The sequence below is a fragment of the Eschscholzia californica genome, unplaced genomic scaffold (assembly GCF_041429995.1).
Source record: "Eschscholzia californica isolate CP2 unplaced genomic scaffold, dmEscCali1.0.p SCAF_2, whole genome shotgun sequence".
Classification (NCBI taxonomy): domain Eukaryota; kingdom Viridiplantae; phylum Streptophyta; class Magnoliopsida; order Ranunculales; family Papaveraceae; genus Eschscholzia; species Eschscholzia californica.
The window spans coordinates 39842189-39856404 of NW_028238309.1; the positions used below are offsets into that span (position 1 = coordinate 39842189).

The following is a 14216-nucleotide window of genomic DNA, read 5'->3' on the forward strand; positions in this document are numbered from 1 at the left end:
TAAAATTTAGGCATGGCTTCCTACCTTAATAAAAACAAAAGTACCATCCTATAATGAGGTCTTTCAAAACCGTGAAGTCTAAAGACGACAAAGTAGACTATATTACTAGCAGTTCAGAAGGCTGGTCCGCACCATCTAATAGTTTTATTTTCTTTTTACATATTTACATTAATATGACGTCCATCAGTTATAATTCTATGAATTTATAACTATTGACATCGTAAAATATCAAAAGGCATTGAGAGAAAAGGATATTCAGAGAAAAGGATATAACAAATGAAAGATGAAGTTATTTCGTCAAAAAATTACTTGATAGAAGAGTCTTATTTTCTGGATTCTTAGTTCCTCTGTTGATAGATGTTTTTGTCTATTTTGCTCGAATAGTTATTTATTAACTTTTTAAATAAGTCATTAATCAAATCTAGTGTCTTCATCCCTAAATGCACATATTTCTAACTCAATATATTTTAATTTGTGGGAAAAGGTCAAAACCTAAAATTTTAGTAATGTAGAGAGTAGTGGAAATCATTTAGCTATTAGGTACAATAGTTTAGTACATAAAAGGAAGCAAACAAGAAAGACCCTTAAGGGTACACATTCACCTACTATTATTATGTTGCAAATAAACAGCTAGTCATCTACTATTATTTATATTTTTTTTAAATTCTTATCTTAATTTTTTATTCATTTTCATAATGCACATATGTTAGGAGCGTGAGAACAATTTGCATTATTGAAGATTTATATTCAAATATTATACTGAACGTCGTCCCAATTTAGTACTTACTTCGATGAATACTTCAAGAGCATTTGTAATTATCGTTGTATCACTTTATCTGAGGGTTTTTCCCAAATGGGCTACTTTATCCCTTTTATTCCTCCCCGATGACCTAAGATTTACAACTCATTTTTCGAGAGTCTTGTATTTTAGTATAGTACATTTTTTCATATTAAAATACCACAACCCTAAGTGATACTAAACACACTTCACTGCATTAAAAAATAGAAATGGGGCGGCAAAAAAGAAGAAAGAAAAATCCAAGACTAATCTACTCTACTTAGATGATACATTAAATGGAACCAATAGAAAACATTCAGTATAGTTTAAAATTGGTGATCAAATTAAACTTGCTTAAACCTTAATCTCAACTTTAAGTGAACATAATCAGTGGTGGGTACCCAAATGTGATGGATGTTTGTCCTGTTCAAAAACCCCACTTCTCTCTCATCTGTTTCTCTCTGGCACAAAAAGTGAATGACTGATTAAAATCATCTCCTGTGATCTCATGTGAAATGTTCCTTGCTAGCTACTTGACTGACCTAGAGTTTACTACTACTACTACATGTCATGTTTTTTCACATGAACTTTTCATGTAAGAAAAAACTTTTTCAATTATGGGTTGAGATGAGACTCTTATCTGCAAATCCAAGCAAAGTTACCCAACATGATCTAACAACTCCCCTCAATTCATTGTTAAGCAACCTCATCTCTCTCTCTCTCTCTCTCTCTTTCTCTCTCTGTAAATGTATATCAGGAGACACTATTACCAATAAAAGCACCTCTCTTTTTCAGAGAAAAGTGAGGATAGTAAGATGGCAATGCAGCTAATGAAAAGAGGGTGGTCCCTATAAGAACAAATTGATTCGACCCAAAAAGAACTTGCAAAGTCAGGTGGTTTCTGAAGTCTGAATCACTTCACTAAAAAAAACCCAAGTTGCATAAAATGGTTAGTCACAAGAACTCAACCATATTTATGATGGGTAGCCAGAAGATCACCAATTTAAACGAAATTCGACTTCTTTCTTGTCGTGGAAATCTCCGTTAAGTCATCTGTTATAGTTAAATTGTGTTTACTGGGATATTAGTATGTCAACTCGCAAAATAACATTATTGTATACGGTTCAAAATATAGTTATGAAATCCAACACGTAATATGAGTTCAATAATAAACTTTGTGTTGTTTCGTTAAAATGGAACAGATTACCTCATGTAAAAAGATTATTTAGGGTCTAATCCCATGTAAAAAGAACAGATTACCTCTGTATGTAAGGATCCTTTCCTCAGCTCCAACACACCACAGATGACCTTGCAACTCCAAGACCTCTTTCATTTCTGCAGATTCCCAGACAAATTTGAATAGCCCAAGAGCTCTATCCAATTGTTTTACTCCAACCCAAACCATCTTCTCCTCATCTGAAGTCAAAATCTTCCCAATACACAAACAAGTCCCACCCTTTTCACCTTTCTTATAAACACTACCACAAACTTCTACTTCAGGATTTCTAACACTTCCATATAGGTAATAAAGCAACAATGTAAACAAGCATTGCGATGAATGGCCCAAAGTCTTCGATAGTTTCTTCTGTACTAAGCTTTCTTGATGTCGCGCTTCTTTATATCCAATGTCTCTATCCACTAAAACATCCTTAATCTGATACATTCCTTCTATCATCGCCTCTAGCTTAGACAAATGATACAATAGTTTTTCATCATTTTTCAAGCACTTGAGTAGATCTTTGAACAGCTCAAGTAAATCTTCCCATCGACGGGAAGGTGGCGAATCGAACTTCTTCGTGGGTGTGAGTCGCATCCATGAAGTAGAATCTGGGTTGGTTGAAATAGACGTGTCGGCTAAGAACTCAAAGCAATTTGAGATTATCTGTTCACTCAATCGCAATTCTCTTTTCGAGGATAATGGGTTTCTCAAGGATTCAATATCAGATTTCAAACCCAGCAGTATCGCTTCAAGAGTACCCGCCCATATCCTATGCTGAGTGACTTGTGGGCATATAGTGAAACGTACCGCTTTCCTCTGTTGTGCCGAGACATCTAGGTAGTTGCAAACTGTGGTAAGCTTGTTCAAAGTCAGGGGTTCTCTATCATTCGGTCGAGTGAAGCAAGATCTTGGAATAGAACCAGTAGCATCATCAGTTGAGCTCATTGCCTTCTTCTTCAATGATTGTTGAACTGAAGGAGACCCAAGATACAACCTTGCAATCGACTTAAACGTTTTTATTCTGCGTTCAATTCGATCATCTGTCATTAATGAATCATCTTCAATATTTACTAGCTTCCCATCAATCAAATCCACATTTTTCAAGACTTGGGTCATCTTGTTTAGCTTCTGGAAAGCCAATTCAGGGGTGAGAAACACTTTGTTTGATTCTTGCGACTGGTGGTACAACTGGACATATAGACACCAAGGTCCATTTTGTGAAGCAAATTTTGCATTCTTCCAGCCATACAGAAAATTCAATGCACGTTTAGCTTGCATGATCGAAGAACAAACTCGTATAATTGACGTCCTTCGTCTAAGTTACTCTCATGCACCAAAAAGATCACGAAGAAAACAAAACAAGTTTCATTGAAACATTTTCACAAACAGTTGATATACATACGAATGCCTGTGCTTAATCCACTGCCACCAACATGGAGAAGCAGACTTCATCAGAACCCATGCTTGGAGTTCGGTTGCCAAATACTGAAGCAGTTAAAATGACAGAGTTGTTAAAATGGGGAGTGATACAATGACAAAATCCTTACAAAATTCTTGGCTTAATGACTCATTTTTCCTAAAAGACAAAAGTTTTTCAAAGTTTGACTTTGATCTAGACAGTTCTTTTACACGCGTGACTTATTAGTGAAGGATTTTGTCGAAAATTCTTTGTACACTTAGCATTTCCCTGTTAAAATATACATGCAAAACTGTGGAGGGACTACTATTACATAGGTATCTTAGGCTTAGGGCTACAGAAAGACCCTTAAAGGTTATCTTATAAGGCTACAGAAAGAGCTCCTTTATCCCCAAGTTCCGATATCGAACTTGTTGATGGAAAAGAAAAACGAGATATAGATTTCACTCATCACTATATATTTTATAATTTATATAAACAAAACAGTAAATAAGGTAACTACACACACAAAAGACAGAATGACCCATATCTCTAGTTATACAACATCCTTTATATACAACAAACTTCTCTCTGACAAAAAAAAAACTCTTCTCCATATTTACTGACTTGATCTTCTGGCAATTGCTTCATTCAGACCTCTACATTACCTACTTAGAGCATTTTTATGATCCAAAGCTTATACCCGTTTATATATAGATATACAAGGCAAGGTCCAACTAGATTTGCATCAAAAAGGCGATTGCATAGCTTCACATACAAATCAAAATTTCCGGACTTTTGTATGTTTTTTCTTAATCCTTGGAGAACGGCTGCTCGGTCCAAGTACTCCGGACACAAACCCATATCTAGCATCTTCACTAATGTTTCAGAAGCTTCCTCGAAGTGGCCACCTTTAATATAGCCCCTCACTAACCATGAAAGTGTTTTCTTCCTAAGGGCGGAGCTAGAAAATTCCGTTCCTCTAAGCAGACGTGTAATAGCAGTGGACTCCTTTTGGGAAGCACATATCGCCAAGACTATGTCATATAGATCTCTGTTGGCTTTCTTTCCTGTGAGTTTCATTTCCCATAATAGTCGTTCAGCTTCTATACCTTGGCCAGCACAAATATACATGGCTAGAAGCCTCTCGTGTACTAGTCCAGAATGAGCATTGCTTCCTTCTTCATTCACCCAGTTGGACAACTGAATCCCATCTTCCAGAAGATCTGATTGATACTTCTCGATGAGTCTGACACTTTCCACATCAAGTTCAGCTACCAAACCAGCTTTAACGAAAGCTTTTAACTTGCGTAATGCTTTAGAGTACTCGTTTAGCTCTTTCACCACAGACGTCATGGCGATGAGGTAACTGTAGACCTCTGGTTTTAATCCACACTCCCTAAAATTAATCACCAATTTAACTGCATCGTAGTAATCCCCATCAACCTGGTAAAATACAGAACCATTTAGTGGCTATAGCATTGAAACAGATGGAAAATTGGAAATAGAACTGGAAAATATCATTTTCCTGATATGCATCAAACCCACTATTTTAAAATAGTTTTCGTGCACTGGGTTACGTAAAACTCAAAAAGCAGTTGATGGAAACATAAGAGTTGCCTCAGGCCTTCGACAAGAATTTCAAATCCCAATAAAAAATGTTTCAACAGGAGATTGACAAAATAAAGGTATCAGGACAATATTATCAGAATCATGCAAAGGTGTCTTCCATTCAGGACTATTGGAAAGAAAGAGTTAGACTGGAAAGCTACACAATTCATAGTCTCATCCATTGCCTGACGGATTCTAACTCTACAATACTGAAAAACAGTAACAAGGAGGGTCGAATCATTGAGCAGATGATTGTGAGAATAATTGCACATGAGAAAGAGGTACTTTAGTAACCAAGAATTTAAGATTTAAGTCCTCTCCACTCATTGGTTTGAGTTGGTCGACCACAAACTTAACATGGTATCAGAGCAAGGCCAACACATGATAGGTCTAATGGCCATGCATGCTCTAAGTCACCCAAGAAAAGACATATGTTCCGCTCAAAAGTACGCCACACGTGAGGAGCGTGTGAGAATAGTCCCACAGGGAAAAGGGTACTCTAGTAACCAAGAATACAATACCTAGTAACCTAGGTCATCCCCACTCATTACCAATTGAACAGTGATATCTACGACAAATAAGTTATTGACAATTAAGTGAGTTCGTCATAAACGACAACTCATTGCAGTAGAAATAAGTAATTAGGAATTTCAAAAACTACAATGAACAAATGAAAAAGTAGGGATTTTATGAATAAACAGAGAGGTTTTACCATCATCCTCCAAGCAAGATATCCAATTGGACCTCCTTTGTTACTCTCTCCATCCTCTACAGTATAAGCAATTCCCCTTCTAAGAACCTCTTTAACAAATAAAATAGCTCTTTCTTTCTTACCAATTTCCCAATACAAAGAAATCACCTTTTCAATCATACTAAAACTAGGTTTCAAACCAACACAATCCATGTCTACTAAAAGATCAACCACATCTCCAACAACATGATCTCCTTCAATCAACTTCTTAACCCAACCACACATAATTGAAACCATTAACTCCATCGTCTCCTTATCGACTCGATTTTCTTTTTGAAGCCACTCAAATACTTCTAAAGCACACCAAGAATCTCTTCCTTCTTGAGAAAAGTATAACAAAACCAACTGCAATTCTCTATATGAAAGTTTGTTATTCATCTCCTCAAGAACATCAGATGGTTCTCTAACCATTCTTTCTAATTCCTCAATTGCTTCAAAAAAACCCTCACTCATTTCGTCTTCATCATCAGTAATCACAGAACTGTCAAATTGAACTGAACTAAACAACCCAAATTTTAAACCTTTACCCCTCTTTTGAACAAGAACAGAACAATTTCTTCTGTTTTGTATCATAATTGAAACCCTAGAACATGATTCCGCAACTAAATTGGAACTAAAGCAAGGAAATACAAATTTCTTGAGTGGGAGTGAACAAGAAGAAGAAGAAGTTGACGGGCATAAACGAAATTCAAACGAAGAACTCAACCCTCGAAGTGAAGCCATTTTTCCTTTATAAACTAGGGTTTTGTTTAATTACAGAAGAATCTTGGACTATAGGTTTTAAGTTTTGGACATCAAAGAGTGAATGTTCAATTAAGGAAATGAGATTACAAGGATGGATTGAAGAGACAGTAACTGACCATTATATCCAAACCCAAGTTCTGATTTTGAATGGAGATTTTTTTTGTGCAACTAGTAGAAGAAGAAAATCAGATAAAATGAAGAAGATGACGTTTTCGGTTAAGATGTCTAGGTCGTAAGAGTTGGAATAATAGGAGACGTGTCTGAAAGATGTGAACACGATTCACACGATTCCGATTTTTAAATTTTAATTTGCAATAAATAATGAAAGACCACTTTTTTTTTATTTCTCGTTGAAGAAACTAGGCACTTGCTTTATTAAATCTGAAGGGAAGAGTCTAAGCGAGCTTTATTAATAGCACTTGACCTAAAATACAAATACGATTTTGAGTCAACTCCTCGTTAGATATACGATTCAAATTAAAAATATAAGGCGTGCGACTTTATTTGCTTCTATTAGACAATGTGAGAAGATGCAATTTTGTAGATTTTGAGCGCTTCCTTCTTGATCTCCATTATAATGGCAAATCCTCCATGAAATTTTATCTTCTTTTGATTTCCAAGCTTCAATAATAATTCGAGCATCACCCTCCACTAAAAAATGTTATAGATGTAAATTTGATATTATTTTCATCGTTAGTCTAGCAGCTTTTGTTTCGGCTTCTATCGTCGATGAAGCTATAGTTAACTTTGCGTAAAGGATGTAATAACTCCTACCGTGCTTCATAAAAAAACTAAAAAAATTGGTATTTACATTGCAAGTTCAAGGGTGAGGTCAAACCTTTCAACAAAAAAAAAAAGGGTGAGGTCAAACATCACGAATTTTAGTTTTGAATTAATTTACGAAATGTTCAGGGCATTGTATGAATATATTTTTCTCCAACTGACTTAAATGAGAACTTAAGTTCAAAAAAGAAAAAAGACTTAAATGAGAACTTAACTTTAAGTTAAAATAGGAGGTGGGGTAATTAGTCATATGTCCATTCCTAAATCAATAAACATAAGTCTAAAAGTGTACTTTTATATATATACTAGACATAACCCGTGCCTTCGCCACAGATGAAGTCGTGATGAATTAAAGGTTGACAGGTATAAAAGAGACGGAATTTTGAATGAGAAAATGATCACTTTATCAATAACTAAAAAATGATTGTCGAAAAAACCTTTGCGTGTATGGAGTTTTGAAGGTCGCCGGCAGGAAAAGTTGCTGGCAGCGACCTTCGCCGGTGAAGATGAGGTGGCGAGAAGATGAGGTGGCAGAGAGAGGCGATGGGTTGGATGAGAGAGAGGTGATGACTAACGGAATCTGAAAAAGGGGGGTCATCTGGGTATTTTTGATAAAGTAGGGGGCTAGGTAGGAAATCGGTCACAAAGTTGGGGGCTATTAGGGAAATAATCCAAAAAAAAAAGCTACAAATTTATAAAATTCAATCTTGTTTTCAGACATTTTACTGATTTTAACAACACAACTATATCTTAGAATGTCAACAGTTGGTAGCCCAAGTGGTTCCAAGGTGTTGACATAAACTCCAGAAATCCCTGGAGGTCCCAGGTTCTCCACCCAGAGAAGGTAGAATCTTTGGTTATTTGAATTGGGATTATTAGGGTATAAATAAGGTAGTGTACTTGGGCTTTAGGCCATTTATCTAGTTGGGCTATAGGCCAGGTTATGTTTGAGTGGGCTATAGGCCAGGTCATGTTAGAGTTTGAGTGGGCGGGTAACAAGCGTATCACATCTTTGATGTATTCAATGTCAATTGTACGACAATGAAATCGGTTTCCAAAAAAAAAAAAAAAAAAAAAAAAAAAAAAACTATATCTTAGAATAAAAATTTATTCTTGTAGCATTTTATTGATTCTAACAGCATAAATGCGTTCTTTCAACAAAAAAAAAAAAAAAAACAGCATAAATGCGTTGTTAAAAAAATTTCATAAATTTTCTTGTAGCATTTCTTTGATTTTTGCGTACATTTTGCCAACTCTAGCAACATCTTCTGAACTCTAAATAATCCATCATATTTTTACAAACATGCATAAGTTGGATTTAACTACAATAGAAGTTTATAGATTTTTTGTAAAGTTTTACGTTTTTATTCTTTTAGATAGATGTTTTCGTATCATTTAATATTTATTTATTATGTAAATAAACATGTTACCCGATCAAAAAATAAATGTTAGCACAAAATTCTACTGCCTCTTACATTTTTTATTCTTTTACATTGATTCTATATTCACCCATGTCGGCCAAGCATTATATGGATATACACAAAGATAATGAAAAATATTGGCGACATCGTTGTGATATTTCTAAAATTGCTATGATATATTCTAGCATTTTCCATTAACTCTCAACATTTTTAACGTATTTCACGATATTTGTACTCAAACTTAGAGTAATTAAAATTAAGAGAAACTCATTACAACATAATCCATTACAAGAACTAAGAACTTAAAGATTTTTTCATATATCCATCAATTGATCCAGTAACAACCAAGTTAATTCAACCCTCTTCCTTTGCGCTTGTATTGTTAAATCTTTGGCTAAAATTCCCGTGTGAAAAATGTGTATAGTTAAATTCAACCACAAATTCATTTACGTGCAAAATCAATACAACCACAATCTTCCACAGTCTTGTCAGTAAATTTGTAAAGTATATTAGTGTCCAAACAAGTATTTGTAAATAACGGAATGATAAAATAAAAAAAGGTAAAAGAATCGAAATGTAAAACTTTACGGAAAACCTGTACAGTTCTACTACCGATAAAACCATTTTAAGAGTAATGCTATTGTGTTTGCGAAATATGTTATATTTTGTCAGAGTTTAGAAAATATTGGAAAATTTCCACAATTTATGCAAAATCAAAGAAGTGCTACAACAAATTTGAGGGCATTTTCGACTGTATAAACAAATTTGCTCATTAAAAATTACAAAGAGTAAATGATTTTCTGGGTAACTCAGAAAATTATAAAACGTAAGTATGTTGTTAGAATCAAGAAATTCTATGAGAATATATAAAATGTTTGTAAAATATCTAATTACTTTTCATGTAAGTTTTCTAAAGAAAACAAGATTGTAGAGAGAGAAACAGTGAGACAAGATCTGAAGAATTTTTTAAGAAAAGAGATTGATATCCTAACTTTAAGAATAATAACAACAAAACCATGCACGGTGCAACAATCTATCATAAAAAAAAGTAAAAGAAGAAATTTAATATATTGAGCATTATGTTTTTCTAGGTTTTTTCTAGGTGAAGACTAAAAAACGTGGATGATTTTTCTCTGCGATTTCTCTAAGTTTTCTCTCGGTGAACTGAAAAAGAGAGAGTTATAAAAGATTTTCTTTAGGTAAAAATATTATGGAAACATTCTTTTAAAAGGAAAAGACAACTTTTTGTAAGGATGAAAACTTTTATTGAGGAATTATTTTCATGAAACTGAAAAGACATTTGTATCTTCTAATCTAGGTAACTTTATTTAACCCGGGATAGGTTAGGTAGTAGTAGAAAAAAGAGAGGTTAGACATGTAAATTACTCCTAGTGCATTTATTTTCTATTTAATATTATCTTTGGGCTCCAAGCCCATTGACGTCTAGTAATAATTAATATCACCATCACCTCTGCCAACTGCCATTTATTTTCTCTCTATGCCATCCTCTTTCTCTTTCCCTCTCTATTCTCCTCTCATACTTTGTCATTCCTCTCGAAAGGACGACCTCTCCTTTTACTATTTTATGGGTCAAAATACGTCACTAGGAGCACCCCTAGAAGTCCACGATTAATGGGCTTACACGGTGACCAAATTCATGAATTAATAGCTAATGGGCCCGATCCATTTCTCTTCGGGCACCCCGAAAGGGACGTGAAAATGTGCAAGCACATCCTGTTGAGTTATGGTGTCCTAGTGTTGTTAATGGAATCTCAGACATCTAATGTCTAACACTAGTATCCCCAGGATCTCATGCATAAGCAAATAATGAACTAAGCAAATAGAGATTATTTACCTTAATCGCTATTTTTCCCTCGAACCTTTCCAATCGCTTAAGAAGACCAAGAGCTCCAATTGTAGCTCCTCTACTTGAGACACCGAGTAATCAACTTGATCTCCCACTTTGTTGTTAGTTAGAACTCTAATGATGGTCAGACGAAGAACACCTACTTCTTTAGACTAGATAGATAGTTGGGATTAGTTCTTTCTTCTTACTCTACTTGATGTTGTAGAGTAAGAGAGCTCCTTGGTGTAACCTGATGTAAGATCCGGACAAAGTTAGTCGCGAATTAACTAGTAATTCAACTATCGTAGTTGGTTTCTAGCTAAACACTATGATCCATAAATCGTCTGGACTTGATGATCTTCTTCACCAATTGTTTTATCCAACAAATTGCTCGCACTACATCTTTGGTCAAAGGATATCTCCTTCACATCCAGCCCTAGATAAAGAGGTGTGCCCTCACATCCTCGGTCGATCTCCCTTCTGTTGGGTTGTGGTGTCACCTAATGTTCTAAGAGGAATCTCAGACATCTCATGTCTAACACTAGTATGCTCCCCAAGATCATCACGATAAGCTAATAATTAACTAAGAGTTTAGGATTACCTTAATCGCTAGTTTTCGCTCGAACCTTTCCAATCGAATACGAAGACCAAGAGCCCCACGTGTTGCTCCTCTACTCGAGACACTGATGTGGCGTGAAAATGACATATTTAGGTCACTTAACTTTGATGAGTTAGTTCTTTTCGAGTTTTATTTCTAATTATTTATGTGTTTTTATTGCTAGGTAGTTTATTTGGGGTTTGGCGTGTAATTCAGAATAAAGAGAGCGAATTATCACATTTTCATCTTATGCGACAAAAGGGAAGAAAAGAGCACCAGGGGTATTTTGGTCATTTTGGTCAAAATCAGAAGTCAAACAACAAGTGAAGTCAATGACGAGTCCGACGGTGAAAACGGAAGTCGATTCAGAATTCGGACAAAGAAGTTGTGAATGAAAGAAGCCGAGGTTCGGTCTTGAAACAAGGATTCTATGAAGGCACTCCCTTGCTTTAGAAAGAAGCCCAACCCAAGAACCCAAAGAGAAAAAGAATAATAGAGATTCTATGGGCACCTTTTTGGTCAAAGTCAAAATGGCCTAAGACTTAGTCAAGTTTGACTAAGTCTAGGGTTGTGTATACACAAGTGAGAAAAATGAATCAAGTGAGGACACTATTCATCATCTTCTACCTTGGAAAAAGAGGCAAGAAACTAGAGAGAAAGAGGAAAGAGGGTTGGTGTTCTTCATCAACTTCTAGGGTTTTCAAGCTTGAAGAGAGGGAAAGAGAGAGAAGGTGTCGGCCAACACTAAGGCCAGCCAAAGCTTGGCCAGCTCGGGCTGAAACAAGCACGGGAGCAGTTGCGAACTAGCACCACTCGGACGGCCATGAAAGCTGCTCGGGACAGCTCCATCAGCAGTTGCAGACGCGACCAGCAGCTGCTGTGGACGCGACCAGCTACACGAGACTTCAAGGACGCGGCCAGCAGCAACTCCGGCAGCAGCTTCTCTCCAGCTCGGGGCGCCTTCACGGGATGCGGCTGCAGGTCGGGCGTGCAAGGGACGCGCGCACGAGGCTCGGGACAAGCTAAGGAAGGCCGGACAGCACCTCATTTGGCCGGATCTTACCATTTGGCCGGATTTCTTCTTGTCTTTGGTCGGATTCTTCTATGGTTTCCGACCACTTTCTTGGCCGGAAACCTTAGGGCTTTTATTCCCCATGTCTTTGGCTAGCTACCCATGTGGTTTGATTTGGTTTTGGGCTAGAAATTGCTAGCGAGAGAAAGCTAGGGTTTAGCTTTAATGGAGGTTTGTGATAAATGGAGAAGATGATGGTGGTCGCTATGGGGAACCCAGAATTTGCTAAGGGGAGATCGGTTGACCTTAAAAACTCATATTTTCCGACGATCTTAGCCTCGAACCACATCGAAAAAGGGGGATTCTCTAACCATTTCCTTTCCATTTCTTATTCAATCACCATGTTTAGCTAACTTTAGTTTGACGATTATATGAGATAAAATGTGATGAATTCGTGACTATGTTTAATATGATTTGATGTTTTGATTATAAATTGATGTTCATTTATTTCGATTATTGTTTTGATCGTATTTTCATGTGTCTTGTCAAGCACTTCGCATAGTTAATAGACGAAACGAAGTATTTGATATCGATCGTAGTCTAAGTCATAATTTCATGTGTCTTGTCATGCACTTCACATAGTTAGGCGACTAGACAACACTTTCGATGACTCGGGATTAACCGATTTAGACGTTTGTTTGACTAAGTATGATCTCCGGATATACATAGTACTTAGAGACATCTGCTTTAGGAGTCGAATATCGATTGTACCTCGACACATCAAATTGGACTACACATAGTCGTAGGTTTATCATTATGGATTCCCGGACTTCGACACCTCTCTCACTTATTTGTTGCCCGAATCGAGTCTTACCGTCTCCCGACTCTTGTTCCTCCGAACTCTTCTCTCGAATCTCTCTCGCCCATTTACATTAGATTATCTAGTTAGCTTTACTTGTTTTCTTCTCTTATTACTTATTCATACTAACCCCCCCCCACCCCCCCACTTATCATTGTTCTTTTCTTTTTAGTATTTAATATCTAGACCGAGGGATAAGACCCTTCGATATCCAAACTACCTTCCTATCCTTGGGTCGATCCCGGCTTAGTCGGATTACTACTTGATACCTCCGCTTGGGCGTGCAACCTTTTCGGGTGCATCAAGTTTTTGGCGCCGCTGCCGGGGATAGGTCTAGTAGTTTGGAGATCATTTATCGTTTGTTCATTAGTTTAGTGTTACTTATTTACTTAGATGTTTTCTTTGTTCATTTTTCGTAGTTTTTTTTTCATTTTGTTGTTTTCTCGAAGGTACTCATCCAAGGAGCTCTAAAGGACGAAAGCTAACAAGTTTGGGATAAAAAGGTAGAGACAAGAAAAGGGAAGATGATCAAATTGTGGTAACAAACGCCACCTCTAGTATCGTTCCCTAACCTTTACCAATTTGAGCGGCTTAAGTGCATTTGCATCTTGTCTATTATTGATAGTTGTAGTCGAATTGAACACTTGTGATTGCTTGCATTTTGTTTTAATTGTGCTTCAATGGATGTTTATGGGAATGATAGTTGGAATGGTGGGTATGAGGTTCATCGACCACTTAGAAGTCTTAGAGACTACCTTGAAGCTAATATGGCTAGCAAACCTTCATGCATCATATTTCCGAGTAATTAGTGTAATTTAGACATAGACCCTGAGATTATTCAATTACTTCCTATATTCCGAGGCCTAGAGAATGAAGATCCATATTTTCATTTGAGAGAGTTCGATGAGATTTGCTCGATACTCCCAATCAATGGAGTACTTGAGGAAGTCGCTAAGCTCAAACTATTTCCATTATCATTGAAAGAAAAGTCGAGGATATGGTTTCATTCTCTAAGGCCTAGGACTATAAGAAGTTGGGATGAGATGACTAGGGCGTTTTTGAAAAAGATTTTCCCAATCCATCGAACCAACACCTTAAGAAGAGAAATTATGAATTTTGAGCAACACAAAGATGAGACCTTCTTTGGGTGTTGGGAGAGATTTAAAGACCTCCTTCTCGCATGTCCACATCATAACTA

At 36.4% G+C, this 14216-nt stretch overlaps 2 protein-coding genes and 1 non-coding gene across 3 annotated transcripts; all 3 read right to left on the minus strand.

Annotated features, from left to right (window-relative positions):
* Positions 1–1868: 1868 nt before the first annotated feature.
* On the minus strand, positions 1869–3813 carry LOC147557850 (exosome complex exonuclease). Its single transcript, XM_086659427.1, has 3 exons — positions 3674–3813; positions 3332–3539; positions 1869–3289 (listed from the first exon to the last, which is right to left on the minus strand). The coding sequence occupies exon 3, from the start codon at positions 3273–3275 to the stop codon at positions 2004–2006; it is 1272 nt and encodes a 423-aa protein (XP_086515553.1). The 5' UTR covers positions 3276–3289; positions 3332–3539; positions 3674–3813; the 3' UTR covers positions 1869–2003.
* A 42-nt stretch (positions 3814–3855) lies between these two features.
* LOC147557851 (pentatricopeptide (PPR) repeat-containing protein) lies at positions 3856–6848 on the minus strand. The gene is made up of 2 exons (XM_086659426.1): positions 5717–6848; positions 3856–4839 (listed from the first exon to the last, which is right to left on the minus strand). Exons 1-2 carry the CDS (start codon positions 6476–6478, stop codon positions 4066–4068), a joined length of 1536 nt encoding a protein of 511 aa, XP_086515552.1. The 5' UTR covers positions 6479–6848; the 3' UTR covers positions 3856–4065.
* Positions 6849–14109: 7261 nt separating this feature from the next.
* LOC147557852 (small nucleolar RNA R71) lies at positions 14110–14216 on the minus strand. Its single transcript, XR_015235482.1, has one exon. It is a non-coding gene; the product is annotated as a small nucleolar RNA R71 (small nucleolar RNA).

What these genes read in the sequence shown, in the direction of transcription:
- LOC147557851 (XM_086659426.1), bottom strand. Translation starts at nt 6,478, where the DNA reads ATGGCTTCACTTCGAGGGTTGAGTTCTTCGTTTGAATTTCGTTTATGC. An exon ending in ATCTTGCTTGGAGGATGATG is followed by an intron (nt 4,840 to 5,716) that starts GTAAAACCTCTC and finishes GTATTTTACCAG; the next exon opens with GTTGATGGGGATTACTACGA.
- LOC147557850 (XM_086659427.1), bottom strand. Translation starts at nt 3,275, where the DNA reads ATGCAAGCTAAACGTGCATTGAATTTTCTGTATGGCTGGAAGAATGCA.